At 33.0% G+C, this 12,877-nt stretch overlaps 1 protein-coding gene and 1 pseudogene across 3 annotated transcripts; both read right to left on the reverse strand.

Moving 5' to 3' along the window:
- Nucleotides 1–267: 267 nt before the first annotated feature.
- On the reverse strand, nucleotides 268–6,530 carry LOC111283432 (protein PAT1 homolog 1-like). Of its 3 annotated transcripts, none has more exons than XM_089758806.1 (5): nucleotides 6,219–6,530; nucleotides 5,673–5,812; nucleotides 4,719–4,775; nucleotides 3,973–4,045; nucleotides 268–2,978 (listed from the first exon to the last, which is right to left on the reverse strand). In XM_089758806.1, exons 1-5 carry the CDS (start codon nucleotides 6,232–6,234, stop codon nucleotides 919–921), a joined length of 2,346 nt encoding a protein of 781 aa, XP_089614932.1. In that variant the 5' UTR covers nucleotides 6,235–6,530; the 3' UTR covers nucleotides 268–918. The 3 variants fall into 3 exon arrangements, with proteins under 3 accessions (XP_089614932.1, XP_022727726.2, XP_089614933.1); XM_022871991.2 differs by having other exon boundaries at nucleotides 6,183–6,530; XM_089758807.1 differs by lacking the exon at nucleotides 3,973–4,045 and having other exon boundaries at nucleotides 6,183–6,528.
- A 1,078-nt stretch (nucleotides 6,531–7,608) lies between these two features.
- Nucleotides 7,609–9,776, reverse strand: LOC111283600 (uncharacterized; annotated as a pseudogene).
- Between the last annotated feature and the right edge of the window lie 3,101 nt (nucleotides 9,777–12,877).

The raw sequence follows: 12,877 nt of genomic DNA on the forward strand, positions 1-12,877 counted from the left end.
TTTTACAATTCATCAATTAATCAATTATAATAAAAAAAAATAAAAATTTATTATCTAAGAGTGTGAATTTTACAAATTTTTAGAGACTTTACATAATCCTAAATTAGTAGGCTTTTTTAAACACCAAATTATAATTAATTAATTATATTATAATTTTATGTAATATTATGGAATTATGATTGCTAAATTGGGATTGAAAGCTGCTGCTTTTGGAATGGGTCTAATCATACATTTAAAAAGCTTTCCCCTGACCTTTTGGAATTCTGATAGGTAGCTGAACGAAATCATACATTAAAGAATGAATTATTACAGGATAGCATCAAAGTCTGATTATATATATAAACATGTCAAATACTTTCTAAATTATTACAGGATTCTGATTACTCAGAGAAGCCCCTTGCCTTGAATAACTCTTGTCAGTTTCCAACAAATAGATGAAAAGAAGCACGACAGACACCCACTTGGACATCATCAGACTCCATCAGAACTAACATAATGAAACAGTATATAAAAAAGTTTCCAAAGGTTATGTACATTCTAACCCACTACGCTTCCACTTGTATTGGAGTCTCAACACGGAGCACCAAAATAAAGCTCCCCAGAAGCTGAGCTTCCAGTCACCAACTCCCATCATAATACACATTCACGTTACTATAAGTTCCATCAAGTTGCCAATCTTGGATTCCTTCTCTTCAAGGATTCAAAATAAAAAAAAAATAAAAATAAAAAGATAAAAATAAGAGGGGTAGAAACGTAAGGGGAGAGTACAACCACAAGAACCAAAGTGCAAGGCAGATAATGATGGCCCCTCTAAACCAGACTCCTACAGTAACTACACACCCCTTGATTCTGCTCTCCCATTCCACATTATATCAGAGTGTAGTGTTGAGGACATTTTAACACTACCCTTGTCCTTTATTAACCCCTCACTGATTCAGAGTTTATTTGGCTAGCACTCCCAGCAGGTGAATGGGATCCATTCGTGGGCACATAACGCTGAGAAAAGTCCATCAAAAGCTTCCTCTGGCCTTCATTTGTGTGAGGAAGACTAGCTCGTAGAAGCTCACAAGGCATTTCACGGCTTATAGCCTCTGAACCAATTAGTTCTGTGCTTCGCTGAGTCTGGTTATGCATTGATTGCATTATCATCTCATATTTACTTGCACAATACTTGGTAAGGAGAGCGAAAAATTCATCAAACGATGCTCTCCAGAACGCATAATTAGGCATGCTGCAACTTCCAGAAGGATGACTTAAAAGTTGAGTGGCCCTTTCAAGAACTGGTTTTACAATAACTGAAGCACCATCCCCAGCAGGGCTTCCAATGGGCCTAAGCGGTGGCTGCTCTGAAGAACAAACAACTGCAACAAGGCAAGCACTAAGTGCACGAAGTTCCATGCCATTAACACACATAGAAACAGTCTTTGCAAGATTAGTAGTTGTCTCAGCTGCTTCGGGATCAGAAGAAAGACCACCAAACAAGAATCTCAAGTGTCGGAAAATGGCCATGCACACTATTCGAATAAGCTCACTTCCAGGGATGAGAAGCTGAAGGAACCTGGTGAGGAGTTTACGGCCCTTTGCAAGAGAGACTAATCTTAGGAACACAATGTCATCCTTGGGAGCACAACTAACTGCATGCCCGCCTTTGCTAAGTGGATCAACAAGCTGAAGTGATGCTGCCATACCTTCAAGCAGGATCTGCCGCCTCCGCCTGAGCTGAGACCCACCATCTTGGGGTTGACTAAATAGTATGAGCCTGTCAATATCATCAACATCAAGAAGAAGACAGAGACCATCTTCAATGGTAATTCTAGCCGCAAAAATAGGTTCCTGCTCCAGAGGCTTCTCAGTTTTCTGTTCAGAAATCCCATCACCTGAACCTAAGGGAGGATCAACTTCAAGTAGAGGACGAGGTCTACGAATGGAAGAGAAGGGAACCTTGCCAAGTGCATCAGCATGGAGATGCAAATGCTGCTCTCCACTGTTACGGGATCGAGAATGTAATTCCTTCAGGTGAGACGGGCAAAAGTGATTTTTAGCCCTGGATCCAGAAGATCTTTTGACAAGACAAGCTTGGTGGTAATAATCATCTACATAAGGATCATTGCTATGCATGGCAGAATGCTGCATCTTAAGAATACTCTCTATCTCTTCAGCAGTCATATACTTGGATCTGAATTGCACCAACCCACTGCCGCTTTTCTGGCTACCAGTATCAGAACTTTGCTGAGAAAACCGCATGCTCTGCCTGTTTCTTTGTGATGATTTAGTTCTTTGATCCCTGAGATCAGCCAGTCCAAGTATCATTTTATGTGATGAAGGATGGGCATTATACAGCTGAGATTGCAATGCTGCAAAATGTGCCAAGGACGGTTGAACTGAATGGTGCAGTCTCTGCTGTTGCAACTTCTTTCGTGGTGACATTAGGCCATTTGGATGAGGTATTTGCTGTTGCAACATATTATGCAAAAGACCTGCGTGATCTCCGTGCAATAAACCAGAGTGGTTAACCCAGTGATTTTGTGACCTGCTACTAAAAGATAGGCCTGGAGATGTTAACTGGGACATATTACCACTGTAATGCAGTCCATGAGATAGACCAGCCAGATTAAGACTAGAGTTAGACAATGGAGAGAGGCTTGCTGCAGCAAAGAGTGGCTGAGATCCACCACTAAGAGCGGAAATTTTCAGGTGAGCAGGTGAAGACTGCTGGCATCTGCTACCAGGAGGAGGGAAAGATGTGAAGGTTGATTTGGGTCCAACAATTGGTTCACTTGAGAAGTGAAGTGGCTGTGGTTGCTGCTGGGGATATGAGGAAGTTCTATACAAAGGCTTCGATTCTGAAACACGAGCAGAAGAAGGTTGTGGCTGTGAGGACCATCTCCTAACTTCTTGAGCATCTTCTGCATCAAACATATGCTGATCCATCCAGTTTATATACTCTCCATCCTGAGCCCAGTCAGCAGCAGATGAACCTGAAAAGAATTTTTTGCAACATGAAACATAAGCAATTAAAAATATAAAAGTTATCAACCACTTACCACAAATCTAACAACTCATTACTCAACAAATGTGAACAGCTCAGATACTAACAAAGGAATTTCTAATTAACAGCTCATGCATTTTACACAATCGACAAACTCTATAATGTTATCTTAAAAGATGAGAAGTTTAGGTTAAAGAAAAGGAAGTTGAGTAAGAGTAACTGCAATATCATCCTCAAGTTAATATTTTAGTTAACCACTTTTGCAAAGAGATAATAAGTAAAAAAAAAAAAAAAATCCAACATTCACGTAATTCACCATGAAACCATGTTAGGACTAGAACAAGAACATATGTGAGCTTGCACACATTGGAAAAATATAAAAGAAATAAGCTAGCATGGCCTTGAAAGAGAAGATGCAGAAGAAAGTTGGCTCAGCAAAATGTCCAGCATGTACATGTAAGAAAAACAAAGAGACCAAGTCATCTAGAAGAGACAGCATCATTAATTAAAGCATATGCTTCCAATGCTTCAACACAAAGTGGGTAAGGCTAATTGCAGCACTGCAGCAAGAAAAAATGGGATAACTAATTTAACCAAAATTACACTATGATTAAAAAAAAAGTAAACTGATAGTAAAACATGAAGAAAAAAAAAAAAAAAGGATGCAAATGTAAGAAAATAGCATGAAGTATTTAAAGAGAATATAGCCACAAACAAAGATGCATTACTTAATATAAAGAAGAGTCATCAACAAATCTTGAATCTAGCTCTACAAGAAAAGAATAAAAAACTATTTATGAAGGGTGGCACTGTTCCTGTCCCGGGAGAGGGGTGAGGGTTGCTCTCTCTGGAGATTTTCATGCAAAAAAGTGTAATAAAAGATTTTATTTTTTTCAAATATCAATTGATATTACCTTGTTCATTCATTAATACAGATTATAAATAAAATATAGTAGCATAAAATATGGCATAATTCTACTCACTTTCCCTTGAAAAAGATCCAGATCTATCACCAATAACTCCTGGATTTCTTGGTCCTGTAACAACTCTATTCAACTATGGGAAAAAAAAAATGAAGAAATATATTAAAATCCAACCAACATGAAAGGACAATAAAAACAAAACAGCATCAGTAGCAAGAGAACAACAGAAAATAAACAAATATCAGCATCTGGAGAATTACATAATTGCATACTTTGTAAGATATTCAATCTTCCAACATCAGGGTAAAACAATGGTCTTCAAGGCCGTCTTTAGGAAACAAAAAAAAAAAAAAAAGAAAAGGTCATCTTATTTAAAACAGCGATTCTGGACTCCACTCTCTCCCATTTTACACTTGTTCATAAAGGAGAAAAGAACTTCCAAAATCTTAACCCAAAATTGTCGGGGAGAGGAAGAATTCCCTTATTCTAAAGTAAAGTCTTAACCCAAATCTTAACCCAAAAGTAAAGTCTCCAACAAGTCAAAATGGTGATCAACAACCAAAAATATAAAGACCGGTCTATGGATTTCAATGTTACATAACAAACTGTCTTCAAATATAAGAAACATCAATAAATCATACAAAACAAAAATCCAAATATTTCAGCAAAAAGATCAATTAAAATAATGGCCACCAGCAACTCAAGAAACAGACATATCAAATCTTATAAGCACCAGTTGGTGAGAAATGTTAACTAATGACATTCATCACACCACAACATTTATAAATTAAAAACAAAAACCAGACCTTTGCAAAAGTACTAGCCAGATCATCCATGTCCGATAAAGATTCTAGACCTACAACCTGCAAAACAAATAACAGGAAAATTAGAGCTGAAATAGTCATATTTAAAAATCCAGAAAATTGGAAAGTTGAAACCAAGTTTACAGTTTAGCACAAGATTGATTACTGCATAGAGGAGAAGGGACGGAAAGCAATATCGACTAAAAATTAAAAATAAGACAAAAAAAAAATCAATGTGCATCAGTGCAGAAAACAATGGCATAATTCCTTCAAAACATGAACAAATGCAACAGAAAGCTAATACAATAACTGCTTCCCTTAACACATTACAATACAATATAGGAATCACATGTTATGCTAAAGCTTTATTTTATGTGCGCATCTTTCTGCTTTTGGATATCCCATGTCAATAAGAATAAAAGCAACTATTTCTTTTATCCCATGTTACCCTTAATTTCAAATTCAGCCATTTCATATTGCGTTTATGAGGTCATATTTGTAGAATAAATATCTATAGTAAGATGTTTTCATGCATCTTATTGTCCTCAAATTAATCACACCTTTACAAAAGGGAAATTTCAAATGGATAGAGAAATTAACTAATTTTCAAATCAACAACTCCCTTCACTTGGGCAACAAAACTTGGTATTCAATGATGGAGATTGCATATGCATAACTTAAATTAGAAACCACAAAGCATACTAAGGCAAGTTTCAATCACGATGCATTAATTCGACACATGTTAAGTTATGAAACAACTTAAACTACAACTCAAGTGACAAATGTGAAATTAAGGACCAACAAACTCCCACAGAAATTATGTTTTAGGGCCATAACAAAGGATTATCATATCATGGAATGAAAATGTAGCAGTAGTTACAAAGCAATGCGGAAGGGTCAGTGCAAAATAAACTTGAATTCGTGGCACACTGCATAACCAAAGGAATGCAATCTTACCTCTCCTCTATCGAACATATGGTACTCATCATCTTCAACTGATGCAAACACTTCACCATCTTCTAGACTGCCCAACACCACTTCATCCACAGCATTTTGACCGAAAAATTCGTATTGGGATGCATCAAAAAGCGCATTATCTGCAAAATTGTTAACTAATTAGAAATTAAACAATACCATAGAAGATAATCAATCAACATAATATAGCTTAATAAAACATCAAATCAAAAGAAACAGGAAAAAAAATCTCTAAAACAAACCTAGAATTAAAACTTAGAAAAGAAGAATAAAAAAGAAAAAACTTTGTTTTTTTAGAAGGCAAACAAGTAATCAAGCAAAGACAATAAAGTTAGTGGGTTAATAGTTAAGTCCCGTTTGGTAGCAGAGAAAACGAAGTAAATATCCAAGCTTTCCAAGGGAATTCATTTTCCTTCGCATCATAAAAGCAACCCTAAAACCAAATGAAAGAATTGAAAAGAAAAAAAGCAAAAAAAAAAAAAAAAAAGAAACCTGAGGAAGCATGAGAGAAGTTGTTGGGAAATTTGCCATCGGATCTCTCCATATTTACAAAAGCAACCTAAAAAGAAAACCCTAGACACAGCAACAGCAGCAGCAAAAGAAGAAAATAAAAGAAAAACAGGGTTTGAGGATTTTTTTTCAATTAAGTTGGAGGCATCATGGGAGGGAAGAGTGGCAAGCAGTGTAAATAAACGGGGATTAGGAGGGTTTTTATTTAGTTTACCAAATAAATGTCTCTCAGAGAGATATTAGAGAAGGGGTTTTAGGTTTTCGTTCGGGGGTTTGTGTGTTTTTTGCGTGCGCACTTAGAAAATGACGGTGATGACTGATGCGATTGACCATTCATATTTATCGAAACCATTAATAAAAAGGAAAAATGCGATTAATATATCAAAAGTGAAGATTAGATTTAAAATTTTTAAATAAGAAATAAAAATAATATGAATAAAAAATATAAATAAAATATAATTTAAAATTTTAATAAAAATTATAAATAAAATTTAAAAAATATTTTATATTTTTATTTTGACATTAATTATATATAAATTTTGTGTAAAACATGATATAAATACAAAAAATTTTAATATTTTACATAATATAAATGTAAAAATTATCAGCAAAAATTTTTAATCCCTAAGCTTTATTATATCTTTGTTTCACCAAATTTCTAATTACTAATATACGAGTACACAGTTTTTTTTTTTCTAATGTGTTAAAATTTACAATTTTCCAATAAAGAATTTTAGGTAACAAGTTTCTATTATAATAGTAAATAATAACAAGAAGACAATATATAATTAAATTGATTTTAATATTTATATGATTTTTTTTATTATTTGTTTGATAATTTGTATACTAAATTTATTGGGGATGATTAGATTTATCCGAAGATTTATGAGATATTTTAAATAAAAAAATTACTTTCTAATTAAGTATCAACTTTTCATAAATTTTTTAACATTTATTATTATTATTATTATTATTATTATTATTATTATTATTATTATATATTGACAATGAAGATTTTAAACTCATTGATTCAGGTAATTGACTACCCATGTTAATTTAAATTATTTTTTTCGTCACAAAATTAATTTATTAATTTTATATTTATATCATATGGGTACATGAAAAATTAAAAATTTTATAAACTTACTATAAACAAATATTATAAACTTCTTTGTAAAATTTCTACTATCATATCATATGCAAAACCTCAAATTATCTGCTACAAAAAATCAGACAAATAAATTTATCATGCATCCAAAGGAATTGTGAATTCCAAAATTTCCAAAAAAAAATTTAATAAATAAGAGATCGTATCTTAATATAAAAAAAGATATTACAAATATTAAAATTTAAATTTCATATTTATTAAATGTCATCCTTTACATTAACTAACTGAATTATACTTCTAGCTCGAGTTAAGAATTTCACTAGCTAAGAGTTACACTCGGTGTTTTGAAAGGTATCAATGTAATTTCATATTATCATTTGAGTTAAGCAAAAGATGATGAACTTTCCATGCTAAATGCTGCAAACAAGCCATTGAATAGAAAACTGCACTGGAAATCAACTTCCAGAAAGCCAACACTTCTCTGGTCTGTTGCTGATTCCAATACTTTTTGGGTCAGATGAGCACAAAATTGTGGGAAAGAAGAGAAAAAAAATGAGAACAATATGTTTTAGGGTGGTCAATCCAATCAGATTTACCATAATTAAGTTTTTTTCTGATGAACAAACCGCTGCAGACTTTTTGGCATTTCTGTTTCTGTATTAGCTTTCTGCGTCTTTCTGGACATTTCTTGTTCCTTGATTCGTTGCTCGAAGAAAGGCCTCTTGGCTCTATCTATATCTCTTTTCCCTTCTTTGCTCATTTACTTGGCTTATTCTTTCCCATTGTTTTCTTTTTGTAGTCACTATCCTCGGCAGCTTTAACAGCAGCTTCCATTTCAGCTTCTCTATCCGCCTTTGTCGGATTTTCTTTCTTGCTTGCTGCTCTCACTGTACCAACCTTAGTTGGGTCCAACATGATTGTTTCTGGGGGGAGCTTGTCAAGCGGAGAGTGCACTTCCTTCTCTCGCCTCTGTTTAGATGCTTCAAATAGGTTTGCCACCCAAGAATCAAAGTTGGGTTCCCCTGATCCTGGAATAAGAATGCTAGACCAACCCATGGAGTGCCCTATCCCCAGAATATCTTCATATGGTTGAAACAAAACTTTTCCGACCTGGTAACCTTTTGCTATAGAATGAGTCATATATCTGCTATAATTCTGAGATCCAGACAAATCGGCTAAAATTTGAACCAATGAGCCAGTTCCAGCAGCAAGCAAGCCTTTCTGACTGAAATTCAATGTCTTTGCATGACCTGGCAATGTTTGAATAACTTCAAACTTCCTAAGGTCCCCAGATCTTAATTTTGTTTTCTTCCCAGATGTAACCATGAGATTGGGATGGAACGCCAACGACGAGACAGGTCCCGGATGACAGAGCATCTTTACAAGTGGAGTAGCACTGGTGTGGGCTTCCACATTGTTAGTGTACCACTTGAATGACCTAATGCAACAACCCCATTGAATGGATTGACTTGCATTACATCAGTGCGGCCTGAACCAGTCCGGAAATTACCTACCATCTCACCCACAGTAACGTCCTGATAATGTAGCTGCCCAAATTTGTTTATTGATGCCAAAAGGAAATGGTTTCTAAGAAACTGGAGCCTTAGTACTGCACCATGTTCCTGAAAGAATAAAAGTAAAAGCATAACTCAATTTCCGCTTAATGAATCTCGAGTAAACTTAACAACCAAAAACAAGGATGCAGCCAAAAGTGGATAGCTAAAAATGAATATGCTAAAAGCAAAAGATTTCCTAAAGGTAGTGTATTCAAAGAATCATAATGTGCCTATGGATTATCTGAACCACAGAATAACCAGAGGCAACAAACATGGCCGGGCCAAAGAAAACAAAACACACAATCAAACTTAGTTGAAGAAACAATAAGCAAGAATTTTATTTCGGATTAGCCTTGCACTTATCAAATGCTAGTAAAATTTAATACAAGCTTCCCAAAGCTTTGTAAGCTCAGGAATACATACAGAGAGAGAGAGAGAGTTATTTTTCATTGAAAACTTTGTAAGCTGGGGTAAACGGAGGTGGAAAAACAGCAAGGTCGGATAAAATACAAACCCCACCAAATCATTTAATCATCCTATTGTCTAATAAATAGATACATTCATTACCTTCAAATTAGCAGCTTCTCCTCTGAGATACTTCTTTACTGTTTCATCCATCTCATCATCACCATGCTCTTGTTTTGCACCCATTGTTATAGAAAGAAAAGGGAGAGAAGCAAAACCGGTTTGCCTGTTCCAAGGAGCTGCAGCTGCTGGTTTATGGCAGCTTGGGTGGAAACTGGAAGCTGCTGAAATTGAAGGTCCTGAAGGATGAAGGACGAAGAGACAGGGTTAATGCCTAGAAGGACAGAGACAATGAATGGGCACATTCATCCATGGCCATGAGTCCACCCTAATTTGGGCTCGAAAGCTCAAAAATTTTTGCCCACATTCAATCTTTCTGGGATCGGCTCGTTTCAATCAGGTTCTTGCCCAAAAAAACTACAATGAGGTTGAATCCGCGAAGCCAGGCCAATATCTAAAAGGATTAATATGGTGAATGGGTTTTAAATTATTATAAAATATTTAATATGATATTTAAATTTAAAAATTTTTTAATAAGATATTTAATTTATAAATTTATTAATTAATGTAATATTTGAATAGTTGATTATTCGTTACGTGTCATTATTTAAAATTAATAACATTAAAAATAAGTATTTCATTAATTAACAAATTTATAATTCAAACATCATATTAAAAATTTTTTAAATTTAAATATCATTTTAAATATTTTAATATAATTTAAAAACCATTCATAATATTAACCTTCTCTTAAATCATTTTTACCTATGCAATACACAAAATAGATATATAAATATAAAACAATTTTAACTTTTGTAAAAGCTAAAAAATATATTAAAAAAGTTAAAAATTGTTTTTTTTATATTATTTTGATACTTTATAATTTCATTAAAAAATTATATTATTTTTGTAGAAAGAAATTATTCTAGCACCTAAATGAAATGCCTCAAGTATTTTTTTTTTTTTTTTTGGATAAATAAGACCTTAAGCAAGTTGCTTAAAGCTACAAGGTTTCCTTCACACTCAAGACAGCCACAGCCAAATTTCAAGGTCTTGATTTAACATGCAAGATGTGAACTTGGAAAACTACAACTACAATCATATTGCATTAATGCCAAATCTCTCATTTTTTCCTAGGCTTTCCCCTCCCCTAAACATGGATGTAAACGGATGGAATAGGAAATTAAGAATGACAAAGCACAAGAAGACAATCCTTCAAATAGTAGACTACGTGCCATCCATGTCCTTCCATCTTGGAGGGTATACATCATTTCACATTCCTCATCCTATATTACTTTAATAAGATATTATTAATTATAAGGCAAAAAAAAAAAATCTTCAATGAAAATTTAATAATCCTTTAAATTTTTAATATTTTATTGTAATTAATCAAAATTTAAATTTTTTTTATTTCAAATTAGTTAAACTTTTCACTTATTTGAGTCATTGATTGAACGAAAATAATTAATTATTTTTTAATAAAAATTCAATCAATGAAAATAAATGTTTAAATTTTTAATTAATTAAAAATTTTAAATTTAAATAATTATTAAATTTTAGTTTAGAGGGTTTTTTTTTTTTTAATCTTTTGCCTAATTTTAATTTATACCTTAAACCAGTCGTACTCTATGAATTGACCAACATCAACATCCACCATGTGAATACAAACCTCTGCACATTTCTCTCAGACTGTGAAAAGGAGAGATTGTCACTTGTTCTGTTTCCTAGCTTCCAGGCTACACAGCCCCTATGATCTTTATTCCTTGTATATATGCATATCTGCTTCAATTTTAACTTCATATATATATAAATATTTGTTGGGTTTCTTGGGAATCTTCGCTACAGGAGGGTGGCTTCCAAATAAAAGCCAGTTGGAAACCTTGAAACTATGGGGAAGAAAATATTGAGCCAAGTGCAAGTGAAAATATCTAAGAATTCTAGTGAAAAGAAGCAACTCAATGGTTTGATAAAGGTGTTGCGGCCCAAGGTGTACATCACTGACAGCTCCAGCTTCAAAACCCTTGTTCAACATCTAACTGGCAATGGAACAATAGTGCCTGTTAATGATGGTGGAAACCCTGAAACTAGCATGGAGTCATCCTTTGATGGGTCGCTTGAGTCAATCCAGGTCTGCAACGATTTAGCCTTGAGTTCTGAAGATCAGATGAATCAAGCCCATCATCCTATGCATTTTGATGAGAAGATGTCTGAACACTTGTTCATGAATATTCAGCAGGAGGATTCAGTGGTACATGGGGATCTTGATTCATTGCTACATTTTGATGGTGATTCCTTCAACGTGTATTCTCAAACTCAGCAGGACGTCAGCATTTATGACTATGAGTTATCAGGACTGATATGACAGCCACCTCTCAGCTCCACCCTCCATGATCAATTTCCAATCCTATGGTTTTAATATCTCAGACTGTCATCTTGTTGCTGTAAATAAAGCACCGAAATCCACATGTGTAGATAATTAATGAAAGAGTTTTTTGTTTTATTATTTTATTATTATTCTTTAACTTCACAAACAAAATTGATCCACAGAAAGGTTTATATTCCATCTCTAGCTGTGTCTCCTTGAAAATGGCTTTTATATATATATATATATATATATATATATATATATATACACACACACATTTACCATGCTATATATTGATAAAAAAATTAAAACCAAAGTTTTAAAATAATTAATTAGCATAATGAAATAGTTAATAAACATATAGTGCAATCTTTGTTTTTGGTTATGGTGGTTAATCGTGGGAATCATATTGACTGAAACTTCGTTAATCACAAGTTCAAAGAATATTTATCAAGCAAATTAAAATCTCATCGTTCATAAATGCCATCTATGATATAGCTGGACAAATTCATTAGTCCACACTATATTATTCATCCGTTCGAAAACATCTTTAATGTGCATACATATTTGTTATAGTAAACCATAGAATAATATCCATGTCATGGCCCCAAATTTTGATGTATATGGCTTTATAATTTATTGTTTTTGCACTTCTTCCATTCCTTAATTATAAATATGAAATTTAATTCAATTGATTTATACTTACATTTAATAAATTTTAAATTTAAATATCAGTATTTTCAATTATTTTTTTTATCTAAGATAGATTTAATAATTTAAAATATAATATGATAATACGATATGAATATAATATGAAAATAATATATAAAAGTGATATGATTTAAAATTTAAACAGTAATCATATATAAATTTAACAAAATAAAAAAAATATATTTCATGTTTTTATTTTAATACAAATTATGATACAATTTTCATGTAAAATTAAGTACAAACATATAAATTTTAATATTTTTTATTATATAAATATACGAATCGTTAAATCTAATTTTATGTGTGATTTTTGTGTTTAATTATTATTGTCTTTTATTATTACATAATACTTGTGGACTTTGATACGTGAAAAAGTGATTGCTACATTTGACCAGCATGTCTCTATCCCTTC

Source organism: Durio zibethinus, chromosome 3 (assembly GCF_047325235.1).
Source record: "Durio zibethinus cultivar Kanyao isolate XHJ-2024 chromosome 3, ASM4732523v1, whole genome shotgun sequence".
Taxonomy (NCBI): Eukaryota; Viridiplantae; Streptophyta; class Magnoliopsida; order Malvales; family Malvaceae; genus Durio; species Durio zibethinus.

Bases quoted from the DNA above. Each gene is read 5' to 3' on its own strand.
- LOC111283432 (XM_022871991.2), bottom strand. From the start codon at position 6,234: ATGGAGAGATCCGATGGCAAATTTCCCAACAACTTCTCTCATGCTTCC. The intron at 5,813-6,182 runs GTTTCTTTTTTT...ACAATTTTGCAG, and splicing joins CTTCTCTCATGCTTCCTCAG to ATAATGCGCTTTTTGATGCA. The intron at 2,979-3,972 runs GTGAGTAGAATT...AATTCTTTTCAG, and splicing joins TGGATCTTTTTCAAGGGAAA to GTTCATCTGCTGCTGACTGG.